Genomic DNA, 14,080 nt, shown 5'->3' with positions numbered 1-14,080 from the left:
TACCTTCACTACCTCAGACATGTTGCACACATATGTATTAGAAGGTATGACTTCTTTACCCTAGTACATTTTTGAGATGAAGGTAGGTAGTTCAAGCATATAACAGATCTAGTGAGTTACTATGTGCCAGTATTAAGAGGATAGCTTCCAGAACCCTCCTTCCTGTTAGGTTAAAACAGCAACTTTCGAATGCAACTGCATGGGGTTTCATCCCCAGTTCTGATGCCAGCACTTAGTGTGACCTCAGGAATGTCGATTAACTGTTACATGCCTGTGAAAAGGGTACAATTAAGGTGCATGATATAACTGACATGATTGGGTCGTCTTGAGGATTCAATGAGTTAAAGCATATAAAATGTGTAGAACAGTACCTGGCACATAAATGTGATGATGATGATGAGGACGAGGAACAGTGAAGGGCTTATATTTAAACACAGTTGCCCCTGGCTTCCAGTCAGCTTTTAAGTTTAGGTATGTTGTCTTGTAGGCTGTTGCTGACAACCAAGGTATCCAACTATATCATGCATTTCATTCCATAGTAGCATTTCAGTGGGTCACCTCTGGGGAGTTCTTTACCTGTGCTTGGGTAAATCGTGTAATAATGTTTTTCTTCACTGATCTCAACATGAAGTTTGAATGGAAAGAATGAATGACCCTTCTTGCCAGTCCAGTAACTTCACTGACATCTTACACACAAGCTTCCGTCTATGGAACAGCTGAGGCCTGAGAGTCACTTATTCTGTGACCCCAATTTTGTCTTGGTAGGCATCTTCCTTTAACAATTAAAGTGACTTGTGCAGCAGAGAGGTTTTCGTGGAGGGCACCGACATTTCTCAAAGTCAGATTTAGGAATGAATACCTAAATTGACCCAAGCAGACCAATATCATATGACTTAATCTTGCTTAACTTTTTTATTTCTTCCTATATCAATGAGAATGTCACGATTTCCTATCACAGCTTTGTTGTTATAAATCCTCAAAGACGACATTTGCACCTGTCTTGTCTGACTTTTGGCCCATTTTACTTACACAAATAAAGCTAAGAAATGGCTATATAAATGAGAATGCCACAGGACTAATTCTCCTCAAGCTTATAATTCTAACTTAAAATGAGTCTCTACCTACCCTTGTAAAGAGATCTGTCATTTGATTCCCATTAGAATTTACATAATGAGATTCTGCAGTCACATTTATGTTATGCTTAATTCGTTTGGCACTGTTTGTTTAAGACTTTCAAATGGGTCCCACTTGTCTAAGTGAGAGAGGCACAAACTTCTGAACACCTGTCAAGTGAGACTCTTGGGGTCTGGCCTCTGCCACGAACCTGCAATCTTGTTTCCCATTTCCCAGCTTCACGTATAATCTGATTCTCTGGCCAAATAGGATTTCTTCAGTTTCACCTTTCTGTGACTTTCCTCATACTGTTCTTTCCTGATATTATGGAAAAATTGTACCTCTGAATGCAGTTTTTGCTGCTGTAGAAACATGCCTCCTAACTCATAAAGGATTATTTTATAGAAACTTTTTTCTTTGCTGTTTATTTTTTTGTCATTTCAGTATGAAGGGTAGCTTACTGTAGGGTCCAGCCCTACAAGGTTCTGTGAGCCTCTCCCAGCTGGTGCAGAGATGAGAAATTGTAGATATAAAAGGCACAAGACACAGAGATAGAGAAAAGAGAGTTTGGGCCCAGGGGTCCACTGCTACCCAAATCGCGGGGACCAGCAGTGGCCCCAAATGCCCGGATGCTCTCACTTTTATTGAGTTGGAAATCTGGGGGCAGGGTAGGTAGGGTGTGGTCTTGGTGGTCAGAGACTGGAGGCAGGATACATAGGGCGTGGCAGTAATAGGGTCAAGTACATCACGTGTGTCATTCAGGTAGGGGCTCAGGAATTTCTGGCACCCGAATTAAGGTAAGGAGCATAATGCGTCAGCACTTTTTCCATACTTACCAAGAAATAACTAAAACATTTAGTTTTATATTACTATTACTGACTATCTTTTCTAAGATAAAAGGAACCAGGTGCAGAAGCAGAACGTGAGAGTAGACATGGATCGTGACCACTGGAGCACAGCACCACACAGAGACAGTTAAGCCCCTGGATGTCTGTGGGTGTCCCTGACAGCTGTCAGGCCTTACCACAAGAGCTTGAAGAAGCGGAATTTTCTCCAAACTTCACCAAGAAGGAGATGCCTCGGCCATTTTGGACATCTCCTTCCCTAGCTGGCTAAACAGCGGGCACGTTCACAGCGCTGGCCCTGCCGCACAGCCGAGGTGCCCTCCAGCAGCCCTTATGCGGGCGTGACAGAGGGCTTACAGTATCTTGCCTTAGTGTGATTTACTTTACAATGTCACCCCAGGTTCACGCTTCTGACCTGAGAGGCATTAGTAAAAGAATTAAGATCACCTATGAATAACTAAGATCACATATGAATAGCTAATAACTACCACGGTTATATTTCTAATTTCTTTCTTCTTCATTATTATATGGAAATAGGCGGAGGCCTTTTGCTTCTGCCTGGGCGCTTACGGGATCTCCCCGCTACAGCTTACCTCCTTGAATGCTTCTAATCCATGAAAGAGACAACCTGATGGTTATCATATTGAACACATCTCCCCTTTCACTGGATTGCTAGCTGCCTGGAAACAGGGTTGGAACTCCTAATCTGTACCATTGATTATCTATGTACTGAATAATTGTGCGTTTTTTCTTTATTTTCTTATGAAGATTATTCTAGTCGTCTGAGTGCATTGTTTTGAAATTACTTCTGAACTTCCTTGGATTAGTATTTTGACTTTGCCTTTCTTATATTTTAGAAACTTGTGATGAATGTTCATTTAAAAATTGTGGCTTTTCATGACTTTTATCTAACTGTGCAGGACATACCCTGTGACTCAGTATTTGAAGGCCCTGGAATAATATCTTACCTTTCACAGGAAATTGCTTTGGTCTCTGCTAACTTTCTTTTCCAGTGCCCATAGGGTTTGTCCCTTTTTATGCTGTTTGCTTTTGCTGGTTATGATTGGACTTCTCATTTGGTAATTTGTTTTCAGAATACTGTGGTCCTATAGCTCTCTAGACATCACCCTTTTGATTGTTACTCCTCATTATTGTTTTCTGAAGCCAAATGCATTGTCTTGTTTTCTTTCATCTCACCCCCACACCCACCTAAGATTCTAATGATATGATAAAGGAAAAATTAGAAAGTAGTGTAGTATATTCTTAAACTTTTAAATTATTTGACTAATAATTTGAGACTTACAGAAATGTTCCAGGAATCGTGCCAATAATTCCCTTATGGAATTTACTTTACCAAGATTTATCAATTAACATTTTTACATTTACTTTATTTTTTATTCTATGTATACATATATATATATATATATATATGCACATATGTGTAATACACATATTTAGGTATCATGTATGTATGTATATATGGGTATATATTTCTTTCTCTCTCTTTCTTTTTTTTTTTTTTTAAAGACGAGGTTTCACCATGTTGGTCAGATTGGTCTTGAACTCCCGACCTCAGGTGATCCACCCGCCTTGGCCTCCAAAGTGCTTGGATTATCTCTCATTCTTTATATGCACACTTAAAAGTAAATTGTAGACATGATATCTCTAGTACTTCAGTGTGTATTTCTTAAAAAGAAGGGCATTTATAAATAATGCTCTAAAATAACCACAGAACAGTAATCCAGCTTTAGAAATTATCTACAGACTTTATTACATCTAGGATATAGACCTTATTAGTCTTGATGTCTGTAGATCTAATCTGTATTTTAGGTGATGATCTGATTTAGCCTGCAGGTGGTAGTTTGCTGACTTCAGTATAAGATGAATTCGAAACCCTCTGAACAAGCATTAAGGGCCCTGCAGATTCCGACCTTGCCTTCCTTTTTATACCTACCATAAGCTGCAGTCTCACTTTTCATACTACATTTTTTTCCTTTTACTACTCTGTACATACATTTGATTCTTTGCAGCTTCAGAGTTGTTTCTCAGCAACCTCTTTATGGCTCTGCCTTCTCTGGTCATCAATGTCACAGTCACTTTTGTTTTATACATTCCTTGCTACTAGACTGTAAATTCTTTTGAGAGCAGAAAATGTAACAGCTTTATATCCCACACAGCAATAACATACACTTTATGTGAAGTAGGAAATTCATAATTTTATTTATTTAGACCCAGTCATTATTTAAAGGCATGCATGTATTTGTTTTTAAAATTAGATTTGTGATTAGCTCAATTTGTTATTTGTTTTGTTTTAAATTCTTAGAGACAAATAAAAAATGGTGTGTTTTGGAAGGAGGCTTCTTGAGTTACTATGAAAATGATAAGTCTACCACACCTAATGGCACCATTAGTATCAATGAAGTTATCTGCCTGGCTATACACAAAGAGGACTTCTATTTAAATACCGGGTAGGTCTGTCATTACACAATTAGGAGGTAAAAGGTATTTTCAGATAAATATACTAGGTAATGAGAGTTTTGTTATTTTGTTTCTTTATTTGCTTCTAATAGAAGGGTTTGATGGTTTTTTTGAAGACTACTTATCTTGTACCTTCTGAAATTTCTTTTGGGAGTTCACTATAAAGTAGGAAAACTAAAGTATTTATAATAGATAATATGAAGTACTAGGGTGTTCACATCAAATCTGATGTAATTTTTTTTTTTTTTTTTTTTTTTTGAGATGGAGTCTTGCTCTGTCACCCAGACTGGAGTGCAGTAGCATGATCTCAGCTCACTGCAACTTCAAGTGATTAACTCACTGTCTTCAAGTGATTCTCCTGCCTTAGCCTTCCAAGTAGTTGGGATTACAGGAACATGCATCAACTAATTTTTGTGATTTTAGTAGAGATGGGAGTTCACCATGTTGGCCAGGCTGGTCTCCAACTCCTGACTTCAAGTGATCCACCCTCCTTGACCTCCCGAAGTGCTGGAATTACAGGCATGAGCCACTGTGCCTGACCAAATCTTATATAAATTTATAGTATGTCATTTATGACCACTGTAGTTATTTAATTTTTGTTACTTATTATTTAAAATAGTGGACTAGTGGTAAAATTTATTTATTCATTTAGTATCATAATTAAAATAGGTAATAAAGGAGAATCTTCTATAATGATCTGTTCACATTAAAACAGACAGAATATTTAATAGCATATTAAAATTCTAAATTTCCTAAAGATCTATTTGTTGTTTTAATGGTCAGAAAACAGTCACAATGAATAGATTAAGCATTACTTATGTAATATATTTGACTCACATATATTATAGTTTAAATAAATCTGCATGAGGATTTTAAAAGCAGGCCACCTAACATCTTTGGTGTGAAAGTATCTTAATCACATTTTTTGATGTAATTAATGAAAAATATTGATACTAAAATCTGAAAAAAATCAGTTTTGTAGGAACATAGATTTTAAATAAGATTTTTATATGAGAAAGGGAAGAGATTTGCAAAGCTGTTATTTATATAAAACTACATTGAACATATTACCTTTATTATATAATGACTAGTTGAGATGACTTCTTTTGTAGTAAATCTGATTTGAGTTTTGATGTGAACAATCCTGTATTATTTGACTTGTTTTTGTTTTAATCTGAATGGCGCCTTTACTCTAAATGACTATTCTATGTAATATGACTTATGGAATGTTAAAATAAGTGGATTCTGTATATTAAGTTACTAACTAGTAAATGAAATATAACTCAAAAGAATTAATACTAGTTTGTCAGTATGTCAATATGTTAAAAATAAAATATTCTTGACAAAATATTACTGATATAAGTTGATATGCAAAGAGAAAGTGTCTACAATGAGATGAGGTTAAAAAAAATTTGCCATAAAATTCTTGCTGAATTGCCTCAAATAGAACTTTGGAGAGCATGAGCTCAATAATGTAGGCACTGAAGAGTTATGCAGACTTATATTTTAGTAAGAGAGCTGGAAGAAGTGGTAAGGAGGAGACTGGAGGAGGAGAGACTGTAATTTTTGAGAGTTTAACTAGAGGAAGAGAGTGAGCTGATAATATTAACAGACTGACTGGATGAAGAGTTGATGTTAAGGGGAAGAATAAATTACATTCCAGGGTTTTGAGCTTATTGATAAGGTTGATTGTGATGCTTATAATTAGGGCACGAAGTGGATACAACAGGCTTGCGACTAAAAAGGGGAAAAAGGAAGATGACTTTGGCATAGGGTATTTTGAGATTCTTAGGTAATGGTAGCACACATAGATAGTGTGTTCTAAGAATAATTGGAGTTGTGAGTGAGGAACTCAGGAGAGAATTCAGAGCATGGGATGTTCCTCTAAAATTATCTGTAGTAAGGATAAGAAATTTGGGGGTAAGTAGAGATGGTGAAAGGAAAATTTGTTTTTCTTAGGAAGACTGTAAGAGAGTTTTATGCTTGATATGTTTGTGTTCTGCAAGGAACCTGCTATGTGAAAGGGACCATATGAAGTTAGGAAGAGGTTTAAAAACTGTTTGTACAATGTTTGAATGTTGGTCAGGGTAAATCAAGAAGCAATGGTCAGAGAGGGAAGGGGAAACTGATGAGAGCCCTTTGCCACATCAGTCAACTGTTGAGTGTCCAGGCATAAACAAAGTTATGCAATAGAATGATCAAGTGAGTATACAAAATATTTCTTTTGTCAGATCCAATGTGTTCCATTTACCTCATTTGAATAAAATGCAAGCCATTAACAGAACAATCTGATAGGTTGATTTCACAGCATTATTTCATTTTAAAAGGAATTTAATTAAAAACTTGACCTCTGTCTTATTTGTTTTCTTAAGAGCCAAACATAACTGGTAGTATCTTTTTATTTGTGCATGTTGTAGGCCCATTTTTATCTTTGAGATCTACTTACCTTCAGAACGTGTGTTTTTATTTGGAGCTGAAACATGTCAAGCTCAAAGGAAATGGACAGAGGCAATAGCCAAGGTATTTAAATATTATATTATTGCTCTAAATCCAGAGAAGACTCTAAGCTGGTAGTCCGTGTTTGAGCTTCAGGGCCCCATGAATGTTTTATATAAGATTATAGAAATAAAGTTCATACTTAATTAGGTTTTCAAAGACAGTAGTCAAAAGAGGTAAAGAGCTACCTTCCAGAAGCCTTAAGCAGGGAAGAAATTAAAGTAAGACTTGGAGAATCATTCTTCAAATTAAGGCCATGTTTTTGGTGGTTAGAATATTCTCAATATTGTAAAGTCATTTCTGTGTATTTCTTTTTATAGATAGATGTTTTATTCAAGGTATACACAAAGGAGAAAGGGACAGATTCGGTAAAATATGTAAATGGAGAAAAATACTGAAGGTTGACATTCTGAAAAGTTCCACAAATCAATTAAGAGAATGTCTTGCCGTTTCACCTCTATATATAGCAAGGAAAGTGGTTTCAGATGCTGCCATTTGAAAATGCATTATAGTTGTTCCTTTTTAAAACTGATAGCAAGTTTAATTGTTTTGAATTTTGTGTTATGTTTGAATCTTTAAAATAGAAAAAACTAAGATAATTTGTCTACTTTCTCTCATATCTGTAGATAGGAAAAGATTTCCTATTTCACTGTCTTTATTACTTTTTTGTATTTGTTTTAACAGCATTTTGTTCCCTTATTTGCTGAAAACTTGACAGAAGCTGACTATGATTTGATTGGTCAACTCTTCTACAAAGACTGTCATGCCCTGGATCAGTGGAGAAAAGGCTGGTTTGCTATGGACAAATCCAGTTTGCATTTTTGCCTTCAAATGCAAGAAGCTCAGGAAGATAGAATGCACTTAAGAAGACTGCAAGAGCTAAGTAAGAATTTTCCCTGCCCTTATCTTTGGAACACATTTCTTTATTGCATACAATAAAGGTAGCCTTTAGTAAAATTTTGATGGTTCACTCTCAAACTTATGACTAAGTAGTTTTAATATTTGTGTCTTCATAGGTATTTAGTGTAGTGTTTTAAAAAATAAGTTAACACTTTTCTTTCTCCCTTCAGCAATCAGCTCAATGGTTCAAAATGGGGAAAAATTGGATGTCTTACTCTTGGTAGAAAAAGGGAGGTAAGTGCCTTTTTACTTTTTATTCTTTATCTTGACAACTCTGGGAGTGATTTTTTGTTGTTTTATTCTCTTGAGGGAGAAAACAATATCTTAAAACCTGTTGAACATTTTCTGAATCATATATATATATATATATATATATATATATATATATATAATATATGCTTTCTTTACAAAGAGTATACCAATGAAATTTACATATTTTTATATTATTTATGATGACCATATTGTGATTTATTATTGTAGTTTTCTGTAGACCTAGATTTCTCTGTGACATTTACATGTATTTCAAAAGCAGTTTGATAATTATAAATATATCTTTGTTGTAAGACTATTATGACTATAAATTACATTCTGAATTAGCTATGCATGTGGTCATGCGTAGCTAAAACTTGATTTCTTGAATTTAGTTTTACAGTAACTATTTATTAAGCATCTACTGTGCATCAGGAACTATTAAAGGTATTGGTGATATCATGATGAATAAACAAAGTCCCTACCATCATGAGACATACACATTATAAGAGAAAACAGTGTTAGCAGACAAAATTATATGCTTTTCTGTCCATCAGTGTTAAATTTTACACAGAAAAATAAGCAATATAAAAATAGTCTGATGGAATAGTATCTGTGTTTACTAGCTAAGAGAAGACATCTTGGAGAAAGGTCTTCATAAAGTGAAAAAGTAAACTTTGCAATAATCCAGATACAGTATTTCAGGTGCAGGGTCGAGGATTTTGAAGACGCTTAGAGCATGTTGTACTTGGCATGTCCAAATTCTTCAAGCAAGCTGTGGTAGCTGGGAATATTTGAATGAAAGAGAGAGTGGGAAGAAATGATTTCAGAGATACCCACAAACTGATCATATCAGGCCTTATTGGTCATGATGTGTGAAGATTTGAAATGAAATGGGAATATGGTGAGAAGCTGCTCAGTTTGAGAGCTGGAAAGTGGAATAGTCTGATTTCTGTTTTTACGTGATTACTCTGACTCCAGATGAATAAGCTTCTGTGGGACAAAAGTAAAAGCGGGTGTCTAGTTAGGATGCTGCTGCAAAGGCCAGGCAAGTAATGGCTTACCTGAGAATAGGAGTGGTTGGATATATCATGAAGGTAGAGGTGTCAGGATCTATTGATGGATCAGATTACTGTAAGAGTGAGGGATGATCCAGAATTTTTGACCTGATCAGTTACTGAATTATGGTGCTGTGTTTTGAGAGAACAAATACTTGGAGAATAGAGGTAGGATGTTAGTAAATTTAGGACAGTAGATCAAGAATTTGGTTTTGGGATGGTAACTCGGAGATGTCTCTTTGGTGGCAAACTGGAGCTGATGAGTAGGCGGTCAGATATACAAGTCTGGAATTAATTAAAGAGGTTATATCTGGAGATGTAAATTTGGGAGTCATCACTGTATTGATGCTATTTTGCCTAGGAACTGGACAGGTTCACCTAGTAGAGAGTGTAGATAGAAGAGTTGAAGACCTAGCCTGAGGTCCCCCAGTGTGTAAAGGTCTAGAAAAGTCAGATGATCAAGCAAAGAAGCCTGGAAAGGAGCAACCAGGGACATATCAGAACAATTAGGAAGACATTTTCTTTTACTTTTACTTTTGGATTCAAGGGGTCCATACCTACATACGTGCAGGTTTGTTTCAGTGTTATATTGTGTAGTGCTAGGGTTTGGGCTTCTCTTGAGCTCATTACTCAAGTAGTGAACATAGTACCCAATGGGTAGTTTGCAGCCCTTGCCCCATTCTGTCCCTACTTTTGGAGTCTTCAGTGTCTTATTTCCAACTCTATTTCTATTTATACACATTGTTTAGCTCCCACTTATAAGTGGGTACATGCGGTATTTGATTTTCTGTTTCTGCGTTAATTCACTTAGGGTAAGGACCTTCAGCTGTGTTCGTGTTGCTGTAAAGGACATGACTTCATTGTTTTTTTATGGCTGTGTAGTATTCCATAGTATATATGACCACGTTTTCCTCATCCAGTCAACCTCTGATGGGCGCCTGAGTTGATTCCATGTCTTTACTATTGTGAATAGTGCTGTGATAAACATATGAGTTCAGGTGTCTTTTTGGTAGAACCATTTCTTTTCCTTTGGATAGAATGAAGTAGTGGGATTGCTGGATTGAATGGTAGTTCTATTCTGAGTTCTTTGGGAAATCTTCAAACTGCTTTTCTTCTTCAACAAATTGGTTTGTTTTCCTTGGCTTCTTGTAATTTACTTAAAAATACTCTGAATTACACTGGTTCAGTATGGTTTGCTCTGTAATAGTGCAAGATTATTTGCACAACATACTTACACACACACACATGTGTAAATACAGTTAAACTTTCAGCATTGCAGGGGTTAGAGGCATTGACACCCATACACTCAAAAAATCTACATGAAACTTCTTTTTTTTTTTTTTTGAGACGGAGTTTCGCTCTCATTACCCAGGCTGGAGTGCAATGGCGCGATCTTGGCTCACCGCAACCTCTGCCTCCTGGGCTCAGGCAATTCTCCTGCCTCAGCCTCCTAAGTAGCTGGGATTACAGGCACGCGCCACCACACCCAGCTAGTTTTTTTTTTTTGTATTTTTAGTAGAGACGGGGTTTCACTATGTTGACCAGGATGGTCTCGATCTCTCGACCTCGTGATCCACCCGCCTCGGCCTCCCAAAGTGCTGGGATTACAGGCTGAGCCACCGCGCCCGGCCGAAACTTCTTTTTAACTTTTATTTTAAGTTCAGGGGTACGTGTGCAGGTTTGTTACATGGGTAAACTTGGGTCATTGGGGTTGGTTTTACAGATTATTTCATCACCCAAGTATTAAGCCTAGTACCCATTAGTTATTTTCCCTTATCCTCTCTGTCCTACCAGTCTCCACCCTCTCAATGGCCCTGTGAGTCTCTTGTCCTCCTCTGTGTGTACATGTGTTCTCATCATTTACTTCCCAATTACGAGAACATGAAGAATTTGTTTTTTGCTCCTGCGTTAGTTTGCTAAGGATAATGGCCTTCCGCTGCATCCACGTCCCTGCAAAGGACATAATCTCATACTTTTTATGACTGCCTAGTATTCCATTGTGTTGAATCCTCCAAAATTTAACTAGTAATAGCCTACTGATGACCAGAAGCCTTATTGATAACATAAGTAATCACTTAGCACAAATTTATACATTGTATGTATTATGTACTGTATTCTTACAACAAAGTAAGTAAAGAAAATGCTAATAAAATCTTAAGAGAAAACATATTTACTCTTCATTAAGTGGAAGTAGATCATCATCAAAGTCTTCATCTGCATTGTCTTTATATGTGTAGGCTGAGGAGGAGAAGTTGATCATACTGTCTTGGGGGTGGCAGAGGCAAAAGAAAAATCTGTGTGAAGGGATCTGTGCAGTTCAATCTTATGTTGTTCAAAGGTCAACTGCAATATAAAAATATAGCTGAATAATTCTTCATTTGGCTATTTTTATTGTTGTGACAAGGATAATGACTTTCAATGGTTATATGAAACAGCCTTTCCTTCAGCCTCATGGGATGACATCAAGAGCTTTATACAGTGAGCATATTGCTGATTAGATATTTATGTCAGATTGTGTTTTTTAACTTCTAGGCATAATTAGGGCCTTGCATTTTTACTTACTTATTTCTTTGAATATTATGGTTAATGATACTTTAGATTCTTATGGTGATGATTTCACTGTACTGTGAGAATATTGTTAATTATATGTCCAGAAGTAATGAGGAATTATTAGGTATAGATAGAATTTGGCGTTAAAGTCCTAGCATAAATACAGTTTTACAGTTGTTAATATATGCCCACTGACTGCTAATTCCATGGCAGGAAAATATAAAAGGTAAGCAATTTAGACATGGTGTCTGACCTCTCAGAGCTTGTGGTCTTAAACAAATAGACAAGTATCCTCTTAACACGTGTCCATCCTTTTCATTTTTCAGGTTATTATAGCTAAGATATTTTTGTACACTTTTGTTTAATCTATGAAGGATGTGATGAGTGATATATAGGTTTTAATTAAAATGGAGCAAACATGGATTAGAATGATTCAGTTTGATAAAATTCAATTTAGTGCTTACTCTGTGCAATCCACCCCCTCATGAATGCAAAATATGGAAGCCAGAACACCACATATTTTGGTATTTTGTATGTTTTGATTTTACTCCTGGACTCCAGAAATCAGGAGATGAAATCCATTTGTAATATTATTTTTTGCATTCATGGATGGGTAGAAAATTAATGGAATTCCAAAGTAATGGTCATAGACACTTAATAACATTTTTGATAATTGAAAGTTCTTTTTCTACACGTGATACTAACAAGTTACATTGAACATATTTTTAGGAAAGTGAAGAGTAATAATAGGAGTTGGAGAAATGTGAGATAAATATAACCAAGTTATTTTCCTTAAATCTCTTTGCACAGCTAATGTACCATATCCACCATTTAAAAGCAACTATATTATCACATGCTTTTGTCTTTGGTTTACTTGCTTTTTCTTCTTCCTCCAAATCAATAATCATCTGATAACAACGATACAGTGATGACAGTGGGGCAGTTACCGGCAAGCCCCGTTTTACACACCTCAACAGTGTTCTCATGCTTATATGATATGGAAGAGAATAATTCATTTTGAGGTTAAAGCAAGGTTAATTTGTAAATTAAATATTTTTAAAAATGTTCAGTATTTACCAATATCTTTGTAGAGATCTTTCTCAGAATTTAAGTCAACAAATGTACTAGGAGTCTGGATAGACACTATAAGTTACTAGACTTAATAATTTAAGCATTTATTAGAAAAATAAAAATGTTTATTAGAGAACATTCTTATAAAATTATTAGAAAACAACATATCCATATAATTCCCACCTAATTAAAAATGGAGTAGAGGGAAGGGAGGTCAACAGTGTCCATAAGAGTACAGAATCTTCCCAGCAGATAACAAGAACATGAGGTTATGAACTCTGACAGAACAAAGACGATACATACATGGCAGGCACAGGATCTCATATTTACGTATCTACTTATTTTCATGCACGTATACACGTGTGTGTATTGTGTGACTACTCAGACATCATATAGGGAATAGTGGGAAAAGGAGCAGGTTTGGGAGAGAGCCTGGGAGATAATGAGTTTAAGACATGTTGCGCATGAGGTTCTTATAAGACATCTGAGAAGAAATTGATGGGAAAAAGTTATTTTTATAAGACACTCATGAAAAGATTAACAGGTTGGTGATACAGATTTTGGAGTTACTAGTGTAAAGAAGGAAGAAGATGAAGTTACTTAGGGTGATTATACGGAAAGAGAAAGGAAGAAGTACTATGTTGGAGCTTTGATGACTGTACATCATTTTGGGGTTAGGGGAATTTGTCAGGGAGACATAGCTGCTTGTTCACTCAAGAGAGTGAGCCCAAAAACTAAGAGAGGTTACAAAGTGTTACAAAGCTTAGAAAGAAAGTGTCTCAAAAAGGAAGGATCAGTTAAAAATGTCAAGTGCTGACACAAGGACATGCCCAGTGAGATAAATGGTTTGGAGTCCTTCTGGTGGCTTAGGGGAGTGCAGAAGTGAACGGGCAGGTACTAGATCAGATTAAGAATGGGAACTGAGTAAATTGAGACAGGTGGTGAGGTCACTTTTTTCAAAGATGTCTGGAGGTTCATAGGATTAACTAGGTAAGGGATTTGACCCTGAAAGGGCATATATGTGCAGTTTGTTTTTGGATGGCTTAAACTTATGCAAGTTTAAATTTTGATGGAAAAGAAACATAAAACGGGAGGGATTGAAGGTCTAAGAGAGAGTACCAGCAAGAGAGCAAGATCCCTCATCTGCAACAGTGAGAAAAGAAGAATTGGTGGGTGTTTTTGGATGTCGATAGTTTTCTCCATGTGGTAGTGGGATGTTGAGAGAGATACCAGTCAATTTTCAATTGCTTTGTGAACTGGGAGATAAGAGTGATGACCCCTGAGCTTCTGGCCTAGGTGATGCTATGAATGATAGTATCA

At 36.2% G+C, this 14,080-nt stretch overlaps 1 protein-coding gene across 6 annotated transcripts in view; it reads left to right on the top strand.

Moving 5' to 3' along the window:
- The window catches only part of ARAP2 (ArfGAP with RhoGAP domain, ankyrin repeat and PH domain 2), a 189,991-nt gene that overhangs the window by 93,385 nt on the left and 82,526 nt on the right, over positions 1–14,080 (top strand). For all 6 annotated transcript variants that reach the window (XM_074395987.1, XM_074395988.1, XM_074395990.1 and 3 more), the window contains exons 16-19: positions 4,282–4,426; positions 6,854–6,956; positions 7,617–7,815; positions 8,003–8,066. In XM_074395987.1, the coding sequence (XP_074252088.1) occupies positions 4,282–4,426; positions 6,854–6,956; positions 7,617–7,815; positions 8,003–8,066 (511 nt within the window). The remainder of the gene's footprint in view (positions 1–4,281; positions 4,427–6,853; positions 6,957–7,616; positions 7,816–8,002; positions 8,067–14,080) is intronic.

The sequence above is a fragment of the Saimiri boliviensis genome, chromosome 3, assembly GCF_048565385.1.
Source record: "Saimiri boliviensis isolate mSaiBol1 chromosome 3, mSaiBol1.pri, whole genome shotgun sequence".
Taxonomy (NCBI): domain Eukaryota; kingdom Metazoa; phylum Chordata; class Mammalia; order Primates; family Cebidae; genus Saimiri; species Saimiri boliviensis.
The sequence above is the reverse complement of the archived record's forward strand: the minus strand, read 5'-3'. Positions and strand labels throughout refer to the sequence as shown.